Below are 22,574 nucleotides of genomic sequence, written 5' to 3'. Positions count from 1 at the left end.
GGGCCCTGAGATGCTCAGGAACGCTCTGGGGTCATTTAGAAGGGCCCTGGGGGGCTCCAAATTGGTCTGGGTTCTTTTAGAAGGGCCCTGTAATGGTCTAAAATGGTCTGGGGTCCCTTAGAAGGGCCCAGGGGGGCTCTAGAAGGGTCTGGGGAAGTTTAGAAGGGCCCTGGGGAGCTCTAGAAGGATCTGGGATGCTTTAAAAGGGCCCTGAGAGGCTCAGGAATGCTCTGGGGTCCATTAGAAGAGTCCTGAGTGGCTCCAGAAAGGTCTGGGGGCCTTTAGAAGGGGTTTGGGAGGCTCTTGTAGGGTCTGGGGGCTTTTAGAAGAGTCATGAGGGGCTCTAGAAGGGTCTGGGGGCCTTTACAAGGGCTCTGGGTGCATCTTGAAGGGTCTGAGGGCCTTTGGAGGGGCCCTGGGGGGCTAGAGAAGGGTTTCGTGGCCTTTAGAAGGGCCCTGGGGTGCTCTAGAATAATCTGGGAGTCTTTAGAAGTGACCTGGAGGGCCCTAGAATTCTCTGGCGGCCTTTTGAAGGGTCCTGAGGTGGTCTATAAGGGTCTGGGGTTCTTTAGAAGTGTGCAGAGGGGTTCTTGAAGGGTCTGGGGGCCTTTAGAAGGGGTCTGGGGGGCTCTAGAAGGGTCTTGGAGTTTTTAGAAGGGCCCAGGGAAGCTCTAGAAGGGTCTGGGTGCCTTTAGAAGGATCTTGAGCGGCTCTAGAAGGATCTGGGAGCATTTAGAAGGGTAGGTAAAGGATCTAGAAGGGTCTAGGTGCCTTTAGAAGGGTTTGAGGGGGTCTCTAAGGGTCTTGGGGCCTTTAGAAATGATCTGATGGTATCTAGAACGGTCTGGGGGCCTTAAGAAGCACCCTGGGTGCCTCTAGAAGCATCTGGGGTCCTTTAGAAAGGCTCTGGGTGGTTTTGGAAGGGTCTGGGGGCCTTTAGAAGGGCTCTGGGGGGGCTCAAGATAGGTCTGGGTGCAGTTAGAATGGACATCAGGGTCTCTAGAAAGGTCTCGGGGCTTTTAGAAGGGCCCTGGTGATCTCTAGAAGGGTCTGGGGGCCTTTAGATGGGCCTGGGGGCTTTAGAAGGGTCTGAGGTCCTTTAGAAGGGCTCAGTTAGGCTATAGAAGGGTCTGGGAGCCTTTAGAACAGCCCTGAGGGGCTCTAGAAGGGTTTGGGGCCTTTAGAAAGGCCCTGGGGGGGCTCTAGAAGGGTCTGGGAGAATTTAGAAGGGTAGGTAAAGGATCTAGAAGGGTCTAGGTGCCTTTAGAAGGGTTTGAGGGGGTCTGTAAGGGTCTTGGGGCCTTTAGATGGGATCTGAGGGTCTCTAGAACGGTCTGGGGGCCTTTAGAATGGCCCTGGGGGTATCTAGAATAATCTGGGGTCCTTTAGAAGAGCTCTGGGGTGCTCTAGAAGGGTCTGGCGGCAGTTGGAGGGGATGTGAGTGGCTCTAGAATGGTCTGGAGGCCTTTAGAAGGGCTCTAAGAGTCTCTAGCTGGGTCTGGGTGCCTTTAGAAGGGTCATGGGGGACTCTAGAAGGGTCTGGGGTCCATTAGAATAGTCCAGAGGTGCTCTAGAAGGGTCTGGGGGCTTTAAGAAGGGACATAAGGGGCTCTTGAAGGGTCTGGGGTCATTTAGAAGGGCTCTGAGGGGCTCTAGAAGGCTCTGAGGGGATCTAGAAGGGTCTGAGGGCCTTTAGAAGGTTCTTGAGGGGCTCTAGAAGGGTCTGAGGGCCTTTACAAGGGCCATGGGGGGCTGTAGAACAGTCTGGGGTCCTTTTGAAGGGTCGTGGGGGGCTCTAGAATGGTCTAGAAGCATTTAGAAGGGACGTGGAGCTCTGGAAGGGTCTGGGGGCCTTAAGAAAGGTCCAGAGGGCCGCTAGAAGGGATTGGGGTCCTTTAAAAGGGCCCTGGGTGGCTCTAGAAGGGTCTAGGGGCCTTTAGAAGGGCCCTGGGCTGCTCTAGAAGGGTCTGGGTTCCTTTAGAGAGGCCCTGGGAGGCTCTAGAATTGTGTTGGGGTCTTTAGAATTGACCTGGTGGGCCATAGAATTCTCTAGCAGCCTTTAGAAAGGCCCTGAGTGGGTCTATAAGGGTCTGGAGGCCTTTAGAAGGGTGCAGAGTGGTTATTATTCGGAAACGGCGTGGCCAGCAGGTCCAGGGAGGTTTTCTCCCTATGGACTTGGCACTGCTGAGACCGCTCCTCGAATCCTGTGTTCAGTTCTGGGCCCCTCAGCACAGGAAGGATGTTGAGGCTCTGGAGCGAGTCCAGAGAAGAGCAATGAAGCTGGTGAGGGGGCTGGAGAAGAAGAGGAGCGGCTGAGAGAGCTGGGGGTGTTTAGCCTGGCGAAGAGGAGGCTGAGGGGAGACCTCATTGCTCTCTCCAACTACCTGAAAGGAGGTTGTGGAGAGGAGGGAGCTGGGCTCTTCTCCCAAGTGACAGGGGACAGGACGAGAGGGAATGGCCTCAAGCTCCACCAGGGGAGGTTCAGGCTGGACATTAGGAAAAACTTTTTCACAGAAAGGGTCATTGGGCACTGGCAGAGGCTGCCCAGGGAGGGGGTTGAGTCACCTTCCCTGGACGGGTTTCAAAGACAGGTGGACAAGGCGCTGAGGGACATGGGTTAGCGTTTGATAGGAATGGTTGGACTTGATGATCCAGTGGGTCTCTTCTGTTAATCAGTGATTAATTAAAAAAATTTAATATTTAAAAAAAAATATTTTAAAAAAATATTTAATTTCTGTTAAACAGAAACAGTGATTAACTGTTAATCTGTTTAGTTTGAACGATCACAACCTCGAACATGGTTCAAGAAGATAAAAAGCCATTCCTGCCTCAACCTGCTTTCAGTGCAGTTCAGGTCACATTCAGGTTCATCGTGATGGCACCTGAAATCCTGCAGCTACTAAATATCGACAGAAGATGCTGCTGCCCTAAGTGTTCCATCAGAGGAGCAGATGAGTCCCAAGTCCTGACAGGACGTTACTGAAAGCAGACCGTATCAAAATACCCTCTAACCACCCGCATGCTCAAGCTCAGGAATGTCTGTGTGGCAGAAAAGATAAGCCAAGACAAACATCCCTTTTTGCGTCATATTTTAAGGCACATCTGATTATAAAAAAGCATACATTATTTAAGAAAAGGGAAAAAATACATGTGTATGCATACCTGCTGTCAAATACACAAACACAAGTAGAAATACATGCTATGAGATATTTAGATCCAAATCACCCCTTTCCACTCACACTTTTTAAGCAATCGTGTTTTTCCCTCAGTTTGTACCCAATGCAACAGAATCAGAAGTAAAATGTCATGATTGCCGTAACGTGGGTTTTGAAATACTGGAGCCAGCTCCTAACCTTTCTCTGAGGAAATCCTTCCAGCGCCCTGGAGGTCCCAACTGGAAGCTGTGGATACTTTTGAAGATGACAGGATGCCAGGCAATGGATAAAACACTGACATCTGTTCATCTAATTAATCCAACCCCCCTGACAGTAATCCAGATGGGCAGAACACAGAGTGATTTTGGGGGACAGGAGAATAAAAACCCTAGTACTCCTGAACCACAGATTTCAAACGGCTTTTAGCTTTGCTGCTTTTATACGAGTAAGCTGTTTCCTTATGAACCAGCTCGTTAGCAGGTCCCAGCTGCTCCATTAACCAGTACGGGGAGATTTGGTATCACCCTAAGAAAACAGTAAACTGCTACAGAAAGAGCTTTCTGGACCAACGGAGCAGCCTCACTGGCCTCTTCCAGAAGGAAACCTACCTCTCAGACTTCTCCGCAGGAAGGTTTAAAGCATTACAAAGTTCACAGCAGAGTTGAATATGTACATAAATACACGTTCAGATGTATTCACTAAAGCAAGAAGAACTAAAAATAAGCTTACTACACAGTTGAGGCTGCAGTGGTCAGGCTCTGTTCTAAAAAGCAAAAAACCAGTTCCATCTGCAATGCCTTTGATAGTTCACTAATTAATGATCAAAACGCATGTGCTTCAGCATCATTTTATGCTTTTATATGGATATCTTATTCCATTATAATTATCACAGACCATAGAAGTCTATCAGGGCCAATCATTTCTTAATGCAATTAAATTCCCAGGGGAACAATATGAAGTAGTTTATATTGGGGAAATCTAGGAGAGCTTATAACCAAATGGGAGCCTGCTAGTCTACTGCAATTATTCCAAACTAGAAAAGTAAAACAAACTGCATGAATTTTTAACAGATTTTCTGGAATACTTGAATTAAAACAATCAGTAGGTGTCAGAAGTTGCAATATGAGCTCATCTTCAGACTCCTCCTACATCCTCTAGCACTCACCTCTTCGGGGAAAGGATTATGCAGCCGCCTTCTCCTCCTGGATGAAATCCCCCACTCTCAAAAGAGCTCTCTGGGCTATTCGTCTGCTTCCCAGTCCTGTTAACACAACAAGTAATCACTGTGAGAACATCTCGTCGCTGCCACTGTTTTAGTTCCATTTGCTCCCCCTCGTAAGAGCCATGTTTGATTTAACATCTTGCATTTATCCAAGATAATACTGAGGTGTTCTAAAAAATGTTGAATTTTGAGAAATAAATCTTCAGCACATCAATCTACATTGGGCAGCAGTTTGCACAGCTCTTTCCAAACAACACACAGTTCCACTATTCCTTACATCATTTGCTTGTCTAAGCATTTTGTAGTTCCATTGAATAAAGCCCAGTACCTGTTATGACGTACAAGGCTAACTTCATAAAGGAACTTCAAAGACAACTTAGTCCTAAAGAAGATATCTTACCTCTTCTTAACAAACACAGACCTAAGAAAATTGTCTGTAGAAGAAGAAAAGGCAGATTAAGAAAACACCAGCCAGCATTAGCTGAAGTGAATAGCCTCTTTCTCCAGGCACCTACGCCAAGTGCAGAAAGCAGCACACCTCTGCTGGGATATTTTCACCAGGGAAGATTTTATAGCAGGAGTTCAGGAGAGCAGGGGCAGACAGTGGGCACTTGGAGCCAGGAGAGCTTCGCTGCTGTCAGCTGCCAAGCGGGAACAGAGTAGGAGAATCACCAGAGAGGCGGAGCAGAAAAAGGTTGGCTTCAATAGAACTCAGCCTTCTCTGATTGTTCCTATGAATTACAGAAGAGAAATATCATAACAGTAAATCATGACTGGCAGTGAACTATTTTCCTAAGTACACTGAAGAGCACAGAATATAAGAATTTCTTCTTGCATCAATATTCCACGGCAATAGCTTTTCTCCCGAGGCTTAGAGAAATCCTTCCTCCTCTAATCCTGTTTTCCAGTGACAACTTAAGAACTGAAATGGCAACAATTACCCCTTTCTAGTGCTAATTCACAAATTGCCAAGATTTCGTGAGTGGCCCCCCCCCTGCCCCACAGACCCCCCCGCCCCATAGATCCCCCCCCCAGCCCCACGGATGCCCCCTAAGTGACCCCCCCCCCCTTCTTAGACCTTCAGCCTCCTTCTCGCCTTCGTCTTCGATGCCTTCGTCACCTGCCGAGCCAAGATGGCACCCGCCGGGGGGCAGGGTGGGTGTGGGGGGGGATCTATGGGGCAGAGGGAGGGATCTATGGGGCAGGGAGGGGTCTATGGGGCAGAGGGAGGGATCTATGGGGCAGAGGGAGGGATCTATGGGGCAGGGAGGGGTCTATGGGGCACAGAGAGGGATCTATGGGGCACAGAGAGGGATCTATGGGGCACAGAGAGGGAGGGATCTATGGGGCACAGAGAGGGAGGGATCTATGGGGCAGGGAGGGGTCTATGGGGCAGAGGGAGGGATCTATGGGGCAGAGGGAGGGATCTATGGGGCACACCACCCCCTTTCTCCCCCCAGATGCCGACTCCTCCTGAGGCGACGGCCCTGCCCCACGGCGCTGCCCCATAACCAGCCACCCCCCACCCCCCCGCCCAGCCCCATAAGTGTGGGGCGAGCGTCAAGATCTCAAAGCTTCTCCGCGGTCGTGGTCTGTGTGGGGATCTATGGGGCTGGGGAGGGATCTATGGGGCAGAGGGAGGGATCTATGGGGCAGAGAGGGGGGATCTATGGGGCAGGGGGCTCGCAGGCCGCCGTCTGCCCCCCAATTAAGAGCCCGGGCGCCACTTGTGGGGCAGAGGCCTTTATTGGGGGACGCCTTCCTCCTCCTCCTCCTCCTCGTCCTCTTCTGCTTGGGGGCTGCGGTAGCCCCAGAGGCGCACGGTGCCGTCCCACTGTGGGGCAGAGCCAGAGGGCCTGCCCCACACATCCCAGCCCTGCCCCATAGATCCTCCCCCTGCCCCATAGATCCTCCCCCTGCCCCATAGGGACCCATAGAACCCAATAGAACCCAATGGGGACCCATAGAACTCAATAGGGACCCATAGAACCCAATGGGGACCCCAATAGGGACCCATAGAAACCAATGGGGACCCAATATAACCCAATGGGGCCCCCATAGAACCCAATGGGGCCCCCATAGAACCCAATGGCGACCCCAATAGGGACCCATAGAACCCAATGGGGCCCCCATAGAACCCAATGGGGACCCCACAGAACCCAATGGGGACCCCAATAGGGACCCATAGAACCCAATGGGGACCCATAGAGACCCCAATGGGGACCCTATAGAGCCCAATGAGGACACTATAGAGCACAATGGGGACCCACAGAACCCAATGGGGACCCTATAGAGCCCAATGGGGACCCCATAGAACCCAATGGGGACCCACAGAAACCAATGGGGACCCTATAGAGCCCAATGGGGACCCTATAGAACCCAATGGGGACCCATAGAAGCCAATGGGGACCCATAGAAGCCAATGGGGACCCAATAGAAACCAATGGGGACCCAACAGAAACCAATGGGGACCCAACAGAAACCAATGGGGACCCATAGAACCCAATAAGAACCAATAGAACCTAATGGGGACCCCATAGAGACCCCAATAGGAACCCCATAGAACCCAACGGGGACCCATAGAACACTATAGAACCCAATGGGGACCCACAGAAACCAATGGGGACCCTATAGAACCCAATGGGGACCCTATAGAACCCAATGGGGACCCATAGAAACCAATGGGGACCCCATAGAAACCAATGGGGACCCCATAGAAACCAATGGGGACCCATAGAAGCCAATGGGGACCCAATAGAAACCAATGGGGACCCAATAGAAACCAATGGGGACCCATAGAACCCAATAAGAACCAATAGAACCTAATGGGGAACCCATAGAACCCAATGGGGACTCAATGGGGACCCATAGAACCCAATGGGGACCCCATAGAGACCCCAATAGGAACCCCATAGAACCCAACGGGGACCCATAGAACCCTATAGAACCCAATGGGGACCCAATAAAGACCCATAGAACCCAATGGGGACCCAATACAACCCAATGGGGACCTATAGAACCCAATGGGGACCTATAGAACCCAACGGAAAGCACCGGAAGCTGACGGGGCCCCCTGGCTGCCCCATAGCTGCCCCATGGCGCCCCCCCAGGTGCGCACCGAGGCGCTGGCGAGGCGCCAGGGCTGGGGTCCCCAGCAGACGTCGCGCACGCAGCCGCGGTGCCGGCTGAGCCGCCGCAGCACCCGCCCCGTCAGCACGTCGTACACTGCGGGGGGGGGGGCCGGGGAGGGAACGAGGGGGTCAGGGGGTGCCCTCTGCCCTATAGATCCACCCCCCGGACCCATAGAGACCCACCCGGACCCATAGACCCCTCTTCTGCCCCATAGATCCCTCCCTCTGCCCCACAGATCCCTCTTCTGCCCCATAGATCCCTCCCTCTGCCCCACAGACCCCTCTCTGACCCATAGATCCAATCTGTGACCCATAGACCCCTCTCTCTGCCCCACAGATCCCTCTCTCTGCCCCGTAGACCCCTCCCTGCCCCATAGACCCCTCCCTGCCCCATAGATCCCTCTCTCTGCCCCATAGACCCCTCTCTCTGCCCCATAGATCCCTCCCTCTGCCCCACTGCCCCACAGACCACTCCCTCTGCCCCACAGACCCCTCTCTCTGCCCCACAGACCCCTCCCTCTGCCCCATAGACCCCTCTCTGACCCATAGATTCCTCCCTCTGCCCCACAGACCCCTCCCTCTGCCCCATAGATCCCCCCTCAGCCCCTTTTCCCACGCTTTCCCCTTCCCGTCCCCGTCGCTCCCCGATGACGTCAAACCCCCCGCGTCGCTCACCGATGACGCCTCCCGAGGCGCACCCCGCCCCCAGCGCGCGCCCCCCGGCGGGCGCCAGGCGGCAGCGCAGCAGCGTGCGCAGCACCACGTGACCCCGGAACGTCTGCAGCGACGGGTCCCCCGGAAGCAGCGCCGCCGCCGCTGGGGGGTGACGTCATCACGTAAAAAAAGGGGGGCGTGGCCACGCACGCGCGCGCGCCCCCCCCTTCCCCACCGCGCGCGGCCGCCATGGCAACAAAAAGGGCGGGAAAGGCGAGGCGGGAAATGGAGCGTGAGGAGAGGGGGCGTTAATTAAAGGTAATTAAAGGTAATTAAAGGGGAATGGGGCGGTTGTTGAGGTAATTAAAGGGGTAAATAGGGGGATAGAGGCGGGATATGGGGTAATTAGGGGTGATTAAGGGCAAATTGAGAGGTTATGGGGGTAATTGGGGGGGAAAGGGGTAGTGAAGGTTTAATGAAGGGCTAATTACTGGGAAATTGAGAGGTTATTGGGGTAATTAAGGGGTTAGGAGACTCATTAAGGGATTAGGGGAGTCATTAAGGGTAATTAACAGCGGATTAAGGGCGAATTCAGAGGTTATGGGGGTAATTAAGGTGTCATCGGGGTAAATAGGGGTGAATCCCAGTCCCTCCTTTCCCCCTCCCAGTTCATCCCAGTTCCCCCTTTCCCCTCCCCAGTGACTCCTTTCCCCCTCCCAGTGCCTCCCAATCCCCCCTTTCCCCTCCCATTCCATCCCAGTGCCTCCCAGTCCCTTCCCAGTGCCTCCCAGTCCCTTCCCAGTGCCTCCCAGTCCCCCCCATTCCCCCTCCCAGTTCATCCCAGTCCCCCTCATTCCCCCTCATTCCCCCCCAGTCCACCCTTTCCCCCTCCCAGTGCCTCCCAATCCCCTCCCAGTGCCTCCCAGTCCCCTCTTTCCCCATCCTAGTTCATCCCAGTCCCTCCCAGTTCTTCCCAATCCCCTCCCAGTGCCTCCCAATCCCCTCCCAGTTCATCCCAGTCCCTCCCAGTGCCCCCATTCCCCCTCCCAGTTCATCCCAGTCCCCCCCAATCCCCTCCCAGTCCTTTCCCAGTTCATCCCAGTCCCCCCTTTCCCCCTCCCAGTGCCTCCCAGTCCCCTCCCAGTTCATCCCAGTCCCCTCTTTCCCTCTCCCAGTTCATCCCAGTCCCTCCCAGTCCCCCCTTTCCCCCTCCCAGTTCATCCCAGTGCCTCCCAATCCCCCCTTTCCCCCTCCCAGTTCATCCCAGTGCCCCCCAATCCCCTCCCAGTGCCTCCCAATCCCCTCCCAGTCCCTCCCAGTCCCTCCCAGTGCCCCCCCTCACCGGGCTGTGGATGAAGGTGACGCCCCCACGGTGCCCGGCCAGGCGGCAGACGGGGCGGTGGCCGCGGTGGCCAAGGCTCCGTCGGTCCCAGAGCCGCACCAGCCCGTCGTCCCCCCTGCTCAGCACCAGCTGCCCCCCCGCGTCTGCCAGCGCCACCGCGTTCACGTCCGCCTCGTGCACCTCCACCTGACCCCCCCAGTAAGCACCAGTTCACACCAGTTCACCCCAGTCCCCCATAACTACCTCCCAGTCACCCCCAGTCCCCCTCCCAGTGCTCCCAGTAGCTCCTACAGCATCTCCCAGGCTTCTGAAGACCATCCCGCCGCGGGTTCCTCCTCCCTCTCCCCCTCCCAGTAGCTCCCAGTTGCTCCCAGTTCACTCCAGTTAACCCCAGCGCCCCGTAACTACCTCCCAGTCACCCCCAGTCCCCCTCCCAGTGCTCCCAGTAGCTCCTACAGCATCTCCCAAGCTTCTGAAGACCATCCCACCACGGGTTCCTCCTCCCTATCTCCCTCCCAGTAGCTCCCAGTTGCTCCCAGTTCACCCCAGTCCACCCCAGTGCCCCATAACTACCTCCCAGTCCCCCTCCCAGTGCTCCCAGTTCCCCCCCCCGGCATCTCCAGACCTTCTGGCCACCATCCCAGTTCCACCACCTCCACCTTCTTTGCGTCTTCTCCCCCCCTGAATTCCCAGATTTTGCTTCAAAATTCACCGTTTTCTCCCCGAATTCCCCATTTTCCCCCCAATTCCCTGATTTTCCCCCCAAATTTCCCCATTTTCCCCCCAAATTTCCCCATTTTCCCCCCAAATTTCCCCATTTTCCCCCCAAATTTCCCATTTTTCTCCCCAAATCTCCCCATTTTCTCCCCCAAATCCCCATTTTCCTCGCAAATTTCCCCATTTTCTCCCCAAAATTTCCCCATTTTCTCCCCAAAATTTCCCCATTTTCCCCCCAAATTTTCCCCAATTTCATCCCAAATTCCCAAATTTTCCCCCTCAAATATCCCCATTTTCCCCCCAAATTCCCCATTTTCCACCCAACTTCCCATTTTCATCCCAAACTCCCCAAATTTCCCCCAAATTCCTCAATTTCCCCCCCAAAACTCCCCAAATTTCCCCCCAATTTCGCAATTTCCCCCCAAATTTCCCCCAAGGTTCCCCCCAAATTTTGCAATTTCCCCCAAATTTTCACAATTTCCCCCAAATTCCCCAAATTTTTCCCCAAAATTTGCCAAATTTCCCCAAAATTTGCCAAATTTTCCCCAAAATATGCCAAATTTTCCCCAAACTTCCCCCCAAATTCCCCAAATTTCTCCCTAATTCCCCAAATTTCTCCCTAATTCCCCACATTTCCCCCAAAATTTCACAATTTCCCCCAAATTCCCCAAATTTTCACCCAAGTTTGCCAAATTTTCCCTGAAATTTGCCAAATTTCCCCCAAAATTCACCAAATCGTCTCTGAAATTCCCCAAATTTTCCCCAAAATTCCCAAATTTCCCCCTAAATTTCACGATTTCCCTCAAATTTTCCCCAAATTCGCCAAATTTTCCCCAAAATTCCCCAAATTTTCCCCGCAATTCCCAATTTCGCTGACCCCCTAGGTCGTAGACGTAGACGCAGCTGTGTAGACGCAGCCGTTGTTGGCGCCGCCCCAAACCTCCTGCCCCCCCGGCCCCACGGCCAGAGAGAAGAGCGCGAAGCGCCGATCCGGGGGGCTGGGGGGGGACACAGGGGGGGCTGCCCCATAGCGAGGAGATCCTGCCCCATAGCGAGGAGATGGGGCCCCGTAGAGGGGGTCCTGCCCCATAGAGGGGTCCTGCCCCATAGAGGGGGTTCTGCCCCATAGAAGAGGGGTCCTGCCCCATAACTCACCGCAGATCCATGGCCATGTGGGTCTCGTCCTCCCCGTGGATGTTGAATGCGTGAACTGGGCGGGGGGAGAGACCCATAGGGACCCCCCGGGACCCATAGAGCCCATAGGGACCCCGTAGAGACCCCGTAGACCCCATGGAGCCCCCATGGAGACCCCCTTGAGCCCTGTTCCCGCCCCCCTGGCTGACCGTAGGGGGACCAGCTGCAGTAGAGGCCGTGGCGGCCGTCGGGGGTGAAGGCCACATCCAGGATGCTCCAGCCCACGTCGCGGCCCTGCGTGGAGCGCAGCAGCCGCAGCCCCCGCCCCGCCGCCCCGTACACACGCAGGGAGTGGTCTCGGGGGGGGACAGGGGAGCCCCCCGGCGGTCAGCGGGGACCCACAGGGGCCCGCAGGGATCATAGGGACACACAGGGATCAATAGGGAGTCAAAAGGATCAATAGGGAGTCATAGGGATCAATAGGGAGACAAAGGGATGAATGGAGACCCATAGGGATCAATGGGGACCCATAGAGATCAATGGGAACGCCATAGGGATCAATGGGAACGCCATAGGGATCAATGGGGACCCCATAGGGATCAATGGGGACTCATAGGAATCAATAGGGACCCATAGGAATCAATAGGGACCCATAGGGACCCACAGAGACCCCATAGGGATCAATATGGACCCATAGGGACCCCATAGAAGCCAATGGGGACCCACAGAGATCACTAGAGACCCATAGGGAACCAACAGGGACCTATAGAGACCCTGTAGGGATCAATGGGGACCTATAGAGACCCCATAGAGCCCCATAGGGATCAATGGGGACCCATAGAGGCCCATAGAGACCAATGGGGACCCATAGAGGCCCATGGAAACCAATGGAAACCAATGGAATCAATGGAATCAATGGGACCAATAGGAATCAATAGGGATCAATGGAACCAATAGGGATCAATAGGGATCAATGGGAGCCCCATAGTGCCCCATAGAGACCCATAGAAGCCAATGGGGACCCACAGAGCCCATAGAAGCCAATGGGGACCCATAGGGACCACGGAAACCAATGGGATCAATGGAACCAATAGCGATCAATACCGATCAATAGGGACCAAGGGAGCCCCCCAGGTACCTTGGCAGGCGGAGACGAAGAGGGAGCTGTCGCCGTTGAAGACGCCGCAGAAAGCCTTGTGGGGGTAGGCGGCCGCGAACACCTCGGCGTTGGGCAGGAATCTTTGGGGGGGGCGGGGATCGATCACCCCCTGCCCCACGGATCAATAACCCGCCCCCCACCCCCACCCCCGGCCCCAGAGATCCCCTCACCGAGAGCTCAGGCGGTTCTGCTCCACGGCCGAGAAGCTGCGGCCCCACTCGCGCTGCGGGGAGAGAGAGACCCCCAGGGACCCATAGAATCCATAGGGGCCCATAGGGACCCCATAGGGACCCATAGAAACCAATGGGAACCAATAGAATCAATAGGGATCAATAGAGACCCATAGGGACCCATAGAAACTAATGGGAACCAATAGAATCAATGGGAACCAATGGGAACCAATAGGGATCAATAAGGACCAATAGGGATCAATAAGGACCAATAGGGATCAATGGGAGCCCCATAGTGCTCCTAGAGACCCATAGAGACCCCATAGAGACCCCATAGAGACCCCATAGAGCCCACACAGAGACCCCCTAGAGACCCCCTAGAGACCCCATAGGGACCCATAGAGACCCATAGGGACCCATAGAGACCCCATAGAGACCCATAGAGACCCATAGAGACCCATAGGGACCAATAGAGACCCCATGGAGACCCCATGGAGACCCCATGGAGACCCCATAGGGACCCATAGGGACCCATAGAGCCCATAGAGACCCATAGGGACCTATAGAGACCCCATGGAGACCCCATAGAGACCCATAGGGACCCATAGGGACCCCACGGAGACCTATAGGGACCCCACGGAGACCCATAGAGACCCACAGGGCACCATAGAGCCATAGGGACCCCATAGAGACCTATAGGTACCCATAGAGACCCCATAGGGACCCATAGAGCCCATAGGGTCCCATAGGGACCCATAGGGGCCCCATAGAGACCCCATAGAGACCCATAGAAACCCCATAGAGACCCACAGAGACCCCATAGAGACCTATAGAGACCTATAGGGACCCACAGGGACCCATAGAGACCCCATAGGGACCCATAGGGCGCCATAGAGACCCATAGGGACCCCATAGAGACCCCATAGAGACCCCATAGAGACCCTAGAGACCTCATAGAGGCTCCGCCCACCTGTTGCAGCCTCCGGGTCACGTGATCGGGGTGGGGGCCCGCCCCCCCGCAGCTCCAGCAGGAAGGGGGAGGGGCCTGTGGGAGGGAGTAACATGGTTAGAAGAGGGGGCGGGGCTTGCAGAGGCCACGCCCCCCATCAGCCCCCCCACCCCACCCACCCCCCCTCACCTGGATCGGCCCTTCCCCCCTTGGCTTCCAGCTCCGGGGGATCCACCGGGACCTATAGAGAACAGAGACCTATAGGGGCTATAGAGACCCATAGGGACCCCGTAGAGACCCCACAGAGACCCAATAGGGACCCATAGAGACCCCATAGGGACTCTATAGGGGCTATAGAGACCCATAGGGACCCCATAGAGACTCCACAGAGACCCAATAGGGACCCATAGAGACCCCATAGGGACTCTATAGGGGCCCATAGAGCCTATAGGGACTCATAGAGACCCCATAGAGCCCATAGAGACCCCATAGACTCTATAGGGACCCCATAGAGACCCCACAGAGACCCCATAGAGGCCATAGTGACCCTATAGAGCCCATAGGGACCCATAGAGACCCCATAGAGCCCATAGAGACCCCATAGACCCCATAAAGCCCATAGTGACCCCATAGAGCCCATAGTGACCCATAGGGACCCTATAGAGCCCCCATAGAGCCCCCATAGACCCCATAGAGACCCCATAGAGACCCCATAGAGCCTATAGGGACCCATAGTGATGGGAGTCTGTTACAGACCACCCAACCAAGGAGAAGCAGCTGATGAGCTCTTCTATAAACAGCTGCGGTCAATCTCTAGATCGATGCCTCTCATTCTGGTGGGAGACTTCAATCTGCCTGATATCTGCTGGGTGTACAATAGAGCAGAAAGGAAGCAGTCTAGGAGGTTCCTGGAGGGCGTGGGAGACAACTTCCTCGCACAGTTGGTGAATGAACCAACGAGGGAGGGTGCCCTCCTGGACCTGCTGTTGGTGAACAGAGAAGGCCTTGTGGGGGATGTGGCGGTAGGTGGACGCCTAGGACTAAGCGACCATGAGATGATAAAATTTTCTGTTCTAGGTGAAGTGCAGAGGGTGGTTAGCAAGACGGTAGCATTAAATTTCCAGAGGGCAGACTTTGATCTCTTCAGCAGGCTGGTTGGTGAAGTCTCATGGGAGACAGTACTCAAGGGCAAGGGAGCCCAGGAGGGCTGGGAGCTCTTCAAAAGGGTGGTCCTAGCAGCTCAGGAGAAAGCCATCCCCGTGGTCCGGAAAAAAAGCCGGCAGGGGAGAAAGCCAGCTTGGTTGAACAGAGAGATCTTGAGGGATATCAAGAAGAAGAGAAATGTTTATGGGCTCTGGAAGAGGGGATGGGCCTCTTGGGTGGACTACAGGAGGGAAGTGAGACTGTGTAGGGAAAAATCAGAAGGGCTAAGGCTCAACTAGAGATTGGATTGGCCAAGTCAGTGAAAGATAACAAAAAATCCTTCTGTAAATATATAAATAATAAAAAGAGGACTAGGGAGACCATACAGTCCCTATTGGACACAGAAGGAACAACAGTAACAGGGGATGAGGAAAAGGCTGAGGTACTTAATGCCTTCTTTGCCTCAGTCTTTAGTTGTAAGGAGGGTCGTTCCGTCTGTGTACAAACCCAGGAGCTAGAGGAGCATAATGAGGCTCCCGTAATCCAAGAGGAGGTGGTCAGAGCCTTGCTAGCCCGACTAGACACCCACAAGTCTATGGGGCCGGACGGGATTCACCCTAGGGTACTGAAGGAGCTGGCGGATGTGCTGGCCAGACCCCTTTCCATCATCTTCCAACAGTCCTGGAAGACTGGGGAAGTCCCACTGGACTGGAGGCTGATGTTGTGCCCGTCTACAAGAAGGGTCGCAGGGAGGATCCAGGAAACTACAGGCCGACTGACAGCTGACTGAATATGAGCCAGCAGTGTGCCCAGGCGGCCAAGAAGGCCAATGGCATCTTGGCTTGGATCAGAAACGGCGTGACCAGCAGGTCCAGGGAGGTTATCCTCCCTCTGTACTCGGCACTGGTGAGACCGCTCCTCGAATCCTGTGTTCAGTTCTGGGCCCCTCCCCACAAGAAGGATGTTGAGGATCTGGAATGAGTCCAGAGAAGAGCAACAAAGCTGGTGAGGGGGCTGGAGAACAGGCCTGATGAGGAGCGGCTGAGAGAGCTGGGGTTGTTTAGCCTGGAGAAGAGGAGGCTGAGGGGAGACCTCATTGCTCTCTCCAACTACCTGAAAAGACGTTGTAGAGAGGAGGGAGCTGGCCTCTTCTCCCAAGTGACAGGGGACAGGACAAGAGGGAATGGCCTCAAGCTCCGCCAGGGGAGGTTTAGGCTGGACGTTAGGAAAAAATTCTTTACAGAAAGGGTCATTGGGCAGTGGCAGAGGCTGCCCAGGGAATTGGTTGAGTCACCTTCCCTGGAGGTGTTTAAGGCATGGGTGGATGAGGTGCTGAGGGATATGGTTTAGTGTTTGATAGGAACGGTTGGACTCGATGATCCGGTGGGTCTCTTCCAACCTGCTTATTCTGTGATTCTGTGATTATTTCCTGTTTTGGGCAAATTCCTCCACCACACAAGAATATACCAGAGAGATTCCAGCAGAGCCTTGATTTTATTCCCATTTGTGGGGTTTTTTTTGGTGTTTCTTGCTGTTTCAGGAGTTATCTCAAGACTCGTTTGGGTCCCAGGCGTCGTCTGCTCCCTCAGTGGCTTCCAGTAAAGGGCAAGAAGATATGAACTTGACTCTTCAGTCCAGGCCTTCTAGCCTGCCGGTGAGTGGGGAGCTGATCTAGAAGTGAACGGGGCGAGGGCAATCAGAAGCACAGCAGGATAAATTAGCACTGGTAGTATTCTACATGGAGATGGGAATGATGGAGGCTGCCTGTGCTTTTTACTAAGTCATTAGCTTCTGGCTTCCCACTGGAGATGAAATGTAATTTACAGAAGTAATGGATTTGCGAGTAACGTTTAACCCTGAATGGTCTGGTCTGCGTGTTGGAGCTAAGAGGGTGTCTGAGCTTTGTTTGCAGTGTCTGAAGTACCTGACTGCTGTTGGAATAGGCCCTGACCTGTGGTGATGGCATCTTGTTTATGTCCCACTCGGGTTCCTTGCCCGGTGTCGCAACGGTGGGTAGCGAGTGGCCGTGTGCTTCCCTGTCGGTGTTGTTGGATCCTTGAACTGCTGGTTTCAGCTGCTTTGGCCCAATCTAACGGAACAATTGTTGAAAAAGACAAGTTTCTTAGTACCCAGGGTGAGGAAGATCAGCGCCAGGTAGAACCTTCCTTGGCGGAAGGAGAATTAAGTTGTCTTTTCTGTACTAAATCTGCTTGCTGTGTGTATGGTGAACAGCTGGGTGTGAGGTTGGTGCCTGATGTCCTAGCAGGTTTGGGACTTGGGTGGCTTGAAACTTCACCAAGAAAACAGAGCAGGATTCAAAGTTGGATTGATTTGCACAGGCTAGTCTGTGCCTCTGCCTCAGAGGATGAGTTTTGAGCTGTCAAGTTCCGATTTTGCTGCTTTCTTTCATAGTAACCCATAGAAAGTGAGTGAGCTTTTATTTTTGTGTTTCAGCGCTGGCTGAGGTTTCAGAGCTGCAGTTGGATTGGGCAGAGGAGAGCGAGCTGTGTACATAGCAAAGTTATTTTAGCTCACGGCAGCAAGAATGGCTTTGTTGTGAGCCCCTTCAAATAACTCCTTCAGAGTGTGGTTACAAATTGTCACCCCAAATACAAAGTGATTCTAGTTGTGACCACCTAATGGGACTAGTTGTGGGTTGTTTCTTTCTTTCTTTTTCCTTTTTTTTTTCTTCCTCCTTTTGGACCCTGATTACAAAGATTTAATTCGTTCTGAGGCCTAGGGAAAAAAAAAATCCTTTTAAATAGCTTTTCTTTCCACTCTGCCTCTGCACAAGTTCTTCCATGTGACCCATCTTCTGGTGAAGAACGTAGGAAAAGCGAAGCTGCTGAAGTAATTGAAGCAATTGCTCTAGCTCAGAACGGTGGGAAGTCCTGTTCAGCAGCATTGTTGATGGAGCCTTCCTGAATCCTACCAATCAGCGCCCTCTGACTCAGATTGTAGGAGTTAGTTGCTCTGCTTAGCAGAAGTGGCTCCTTCTAAGTACCAAGTGGGAGTTTGTTTTATACCTTGTGGTTTAATATATTTAGCCCCTTTCAAGTTTTCCCAAGCAGTTTAAGAAAAGAGCCATCTCCGCTGTAAAGGTGAAGGAACCTGGAAGTAAGGGAATCTGATCCAGTTTAAATGTTTGAAATGTCCACCAGTTTTTAATAATGCGCTAAAGAGGTTTGCAAAAAAATCAGTGCAGCTTTTAGACTAGCTTGGCTGTAAAGCTTATTTATGTTTCAAACAGGCTTTCTTTCCAGTTATCTTCTTTTCTTGGCTTTATCACCAAATAATTTGCATTTGAGGATCATAGAATGATGGAATGGTTTGGGTTGCAAGTCTGTCAAAGTTCCAACCAGTTCCAACCCCCTGCCATGGGCAAGGACACTTCCCACCAGATCAGGTTTTCAGCTTACAACTGCTTGCCCTTGTTTTATCCCTGCCCTCCCCAGCTTTACTGGAGCCCCTTTCAGTACTGGAAGCTGCTCTAAGGTTTCCCCGGAGCCTTCTCTTCTCCAGGCTGAACAACCTCAATGCTCTCAGCCTGTCCTTGTACAGGAGGTGCTCCAGCCCTTCAGGTCATCTCCGTGACCGTAAAGACAGAAGCCAGATGCTCTTTAGCTCACCCTGCCCCGTTGTGCTTTTGGGCCTTCTCTTCCACACTAAGTCAAAAATGGGAAAAAAAAGGAGCCCCTGTGCAGAAACTCCCCCTTATTCTTGCACGTGTTTCGTCGTTCCTTGTCCTCCAGCTGTGATCTGGTAGAACAAGACCAACACTGTGTGTGTAAATGGAGAAATGGATCAGAGGGCGATGTCGCGGAAGGGGTGACCACCGAGGTGTGTGTCAGCCAGCTCTGTTTCAGACATCGATCTCTTCACAAAGTTTGGCTTGTGGGTGCTTAGAAACAAAAGAGCGGTGGGGAAGGGTGCTATCAATTTCTTTTTATCTTCCTTATATTGCTCAGACTGTCTGGTTTAGAAAGTTTTATCCTACTCAGGAGGCTTCCTTCATCCCTGTTCTGCTGTTATGTCTGACTTACACAAGCACAGTTCATTTGTGGGCTTTTAATTTTTTTTTGTGGTGTTCTTAGGCCTTTTCTAAGCCTCGGAATAGCTCGTTGGATATCTTGGAATTGGGGTGAATTGTGCCATCCATCATCTTTAATTAAACATGGATCAGCTGCAGCAGGGGAAGGAGATTGCTGCTTTTTAGGTACTTAGGAAGCGTTAAATTAATGTGCCTGGTGCCTTTGCGAGTCTTTGGCCTTAACATGTGAATAATGTACAGCAACATTAATGTTGGAGTTCTAAGCAACGAAGCGGGGACTCTTTCCATCTTGAGTTGGTGATTTGGATGGGGATGTGGCTGGTTGTTCAGGTCCTGCTCTTGCTGCTTTTGTTAAGATCTGCTTGAGGGACCTCTCGTTGGTTGTTCTGGGTGGGTGGCTTCAGGTATCTTCCTGGTGGTGATTTTTGTATCAATCACTCAACTTTTTCCTGATGATGTTCCCATATTCGGTCTTTGAACAGCAGAAGAGTCAAATTACTGAGCTCTCAAACGCTTTGTCTGTAAGTAGCAAAATGTCTGGTCTCCCATTTCTGCTTGTGTTGTCGGCTGTTCTGGCTGGGACGTTTCCTCCCTCGTTTGTTCCCTCTCTGAAAATGATCCTTGCTGTGTTTTTGGGGATAACGCTGCTGCAAACTTAAACTCCCTGGTGCCTCTTAAAGAGCAACGAATCCGTGTGAGTGTCCCGGCTGCAGCTCTTCTCCTGTAACGCGCTAAGGGAAGGATTTGCTGTTCCCTAGGGAGGCTCTGTCAGGATTGCAGCTCAGCTGCACTGAGATTGCTGTTGTGTATGGGAGAAGTGTGTTCTTTGGTGTCTGGCTGTAACCGAGGAACAGTAATCCTTAGTATAGAATCTTTCTCCCAAGGGATTCCCTAGTCTCTTCTCTTTCGCAAAGAATTCTTCCTGGTGAGTCGTATCCGGTTTCTTTGGTGCCTTTATGTTTCGAGGCTTGGATTCTGCGTCTGTAGGAGTCAAATATTTCCAGCTATTAATTGCCTTCTGCTTAGACGTGGAAGGCGCTGGCAGAAGATAGAGGGGAAGCAAACAGGGTGCTAGGACATCCATTTGGGCTTGGCAACAGAACTGATTTCCAGTCCAAGTTCTCTGGAGTTCTAGGCTTGTTGGGAGGAATTCTGTGTCTCGTTATGGAAGAGGCGACAGGTTGGTATCTTACCCCAGTCTCCTTGTCTTTTATGGACTGCCTGGAAGGAAGTGAATGTGAGAATTCCTGATGTCTTTGAGGGGGATGTGGAGCAGAGCATCAAGGCAGTGGTTGCCCTGCCAGGCTGTTTCCATCCACCTTCCCCACCGCAGAGGTTGCTGGCTGTGGCATTAGGACATCCAGGCTGGCCCCAGAAGCCGTTTATAATGCAAAGCCAATTTGATACCAGCGAATACTGGATCGTGTTTGCTTTTTGCTGCATCTTCTGGGATTCCTCTGAAGTTTCCCTTGTGGGGGCTGTGGAAAAAAACTTTAGTAAGAGGTGTTGTTTTCAGCAATGTTTCAATGGGAAAGGTTCTGCATGGGATGGGATTTCTTGCCAAACCAGAAGGATGGATGCTGACAGGGTTATGGGGGGTCCTGAAAGAGCAAGGTTGTCTTTGAGTTTTTGTTGCGGCGAATGAAGCAAACGGGGGCAGCTTGTATGAAAGTTTTGGAATTCCCACTCCAGAAAGTCCTTAGTTTGTTTTGGCCTGAAGGAGAAACCTCATCCCTTCTCTGGGCAACTTCTTTTCATCTGGCTGTGGAATGGGAATTGTTTTACTCTTGGTATTTTGCACTCTTTGGAAAACGCTTTTGCTTCTCCAGCTGTGTTTCACTTGGGTTCCTCTCTGCTTTCAAGCCTTAAAGTGTCTTGGCAATGGCAGGAAGGGGTATAACCGACTGCAGCCAAATTCCTGATCCAGGTTTAACTTCCAAAGGTGTTCTCGTCTTGGATCTAAACCCATCTAAAATGGGTTTAACGAAACTGGATTTTGTGGGGAGGGGAGAAGGGTGAGGCTGCAGGGTTTGGCTGGTGCAGAAGGAGCCCTCCTGTGCATATCCCCAGCAGCGAGGGGTATTTCTGTGTTTGCTTGCCTCTTCCTTTCTTAAGCCAGGTAGGTTCTGAATTTGGGTACTCAGGAGGCTGTTGGGGGAGCACCGTTTGGATCCTCCATTCTTCCAAAGTGGTCACTTCAGCTTGTGTGCTCTTGGAGTGGAATAAAGTTGAGCTCTGTCAGCTGCGTCCCCTGACCTGGAAATAATCGCTGCAACAGGCAGAAACACAGCAGAGAGCTGAGAGTGCTGCCGAGGGAGGGGCAGCCCAGGAAAGGAACCCTTTCTTGATATTATTTGAGCTCAGAATTGATCATTCTGGCTATCTGTTTTGGGAGAGGGGAAGAGAACCTTTTCGAGTTGAACTTGCTGGTCACTTCAGGCTCCTTATAACTATTTTTTATTTCCTTTTTCCATGTCGGAATGCTTCTGTTTGGTTTGCATTTTGCCTTTTGAGCTTGTCTTATTGCTTGCCTGGAGAGGGAGTAGAGCTGTGTGCATTTCAGAGCAGGGTGGCTGCACGCTGGGTGCCCGGGCATCACCAGGGATGTGCAGAGAAATGCCCTGGGGAGCCCAGGACCTGGAACACTGGGATTAGCAGGATCAGTGAATGGTGTTTTATGCTGATAGGAAGGTGTTTATCCCAAATTATGCCGATATTGGGAGTTGGAAATATTTTCTTCCTGGCCAAGGCTTCTCTGCCAGCGCTTTTCATTGTATGTGCAATACTGACCATCACTTCTGTTTGGTTGCTTGGGAAGGCTGTGTGTGTGTTTGTTTTAATTCTTAATTTTACTAATAATTTCTCCAGTGGCGAAGGGCTCGGATTGCCGCTTGCAAAATGACCCTCACCTTCCAGCCACCCCATTGACGTGTTTCACACTGCAACCTGCTTCTCTGGGTTGCGCAGCTATTTGTCCATGTGGCAATTTTCTCTCCTCCCGCCCCTTCGTCTGGGTTTGAACGGAGCTTAATCCGCCCCGGTGCTCCAGGAGGAAACTCCCCAGCCCGTGCCGCAGCTCCTGAGCCCAATCCAGGCTGCGCGGAGCCCTCTGCCTCCGATCAGCATCCCTTTCGAGATGATGCCGCGTGGAGCTGCCGATGCAGCCTCGCAGGAGCCTGTGCCGGCAGCGCGTTGCGCTGCGCTCGATGCCGGGCTCGATTCCTGTTTCTATTCTGGTCTCGAGCTGCTCAGCTCTGCTTCCTGCCTGCACGCCTCGCACACATTCCCCTAACCCCCAGCCTTTCGTTTCCTTAGGAGCGATGTCTGATACGGAGACTACTGAAAAAGAAGACGGCGACCTCCGTGTGGAGGTGGGCAGCAGGGACGCCTGGCAGCTTGCTCGGGAGAGGACGGGCTCGTTTTCTTTTGAGCCTGGCCGGCGTGAGAAGGCGGGTCAGTGTTTAATCAGGAAATTGCTGTAGGGTGACCAGTTCTGGTCTGGGATCCTGAACAATAGCCGTGTGCCCCGTCACACGCATCCCCTGCGCTGCCGCAGCCTGGGAATACGGAGCCACTCCCTGCGCCGTGGCTGCTGAAGCACGCACCTCACTGGTGACCCTCGCTCTTGAGCAGCTCGTTGTTGTAGAGCAGGGAAATCAGTTTGGCCCTTCCTTTTTGCTGCTCACTTGGTGTCATTGGAGACACTTGAAATGGTGCGGAAGCCTCTTGTCAGTCTGTCGGGCACAC

General features: G+C 52.9%; 1 protein-coding gene across 1 annotated transcript; it reads right to left on the bottom strand.

Annotated features, from left to right (window-relative positions):
- Positions 1 to 6,121: 6,121 nt before the first annotated feature.
- LOC138733965 (DDB1- and CUL4-associated factor 11-like) lies at positions 6,122 to 22,523 on the bottom strand. The gene is made up of 13 exons (XM_069881486.1): positions 22,514 to 22,523; positions 21,737 to 22,259; positions 13,823 to 13,874; positions 13,655 to 13,729; positions 12,685 to 12,737; positions 12,494 to 12,594; positions 11,565 to 11,711; positions 11,377 to 11,431; positions 11,135 to 11,219; positions 9,534 to 9,690; positions 8,184 to 8,324; positions 7,496 to 7,602; positions 6,122 to 6,211 (listed from the first exon to the last, which is right to left on the bottom strand). Exons 1-13 carry the CDS (start codon positions 22,521 to 22,523, stop codon positions 6,122 to 6,124), a joined length of 1,596 nt encoding a protein of 531 aa, XP_069737587.1.
- Positions 22,524 to 22,574: the final 51 nt, after the last annotated feature.

The sequence above is a fragment of the Phaenicophaeus curvirostris genome, unplaced genomic scaffold (genome assembly GCF_032191515.1).
Source record: "Phaenicophaeus curvirostris isolate KB17595 unplaced genomic scaffold, BPBGC_Pcur_1.0 scaffold_50, whole genome shotgun sequence".
In the NCBI taxonomy this organism is placed as follows: Eukaryota; Metazoa; Chordata; class Aves; order Cuculiformes; family Cuculidae; genus Phaenicophaeus; species Phaenicophaeus curvirostris.
This window is presented reverse-complemented; position numbering and strand designations above follow the sequence as displayed.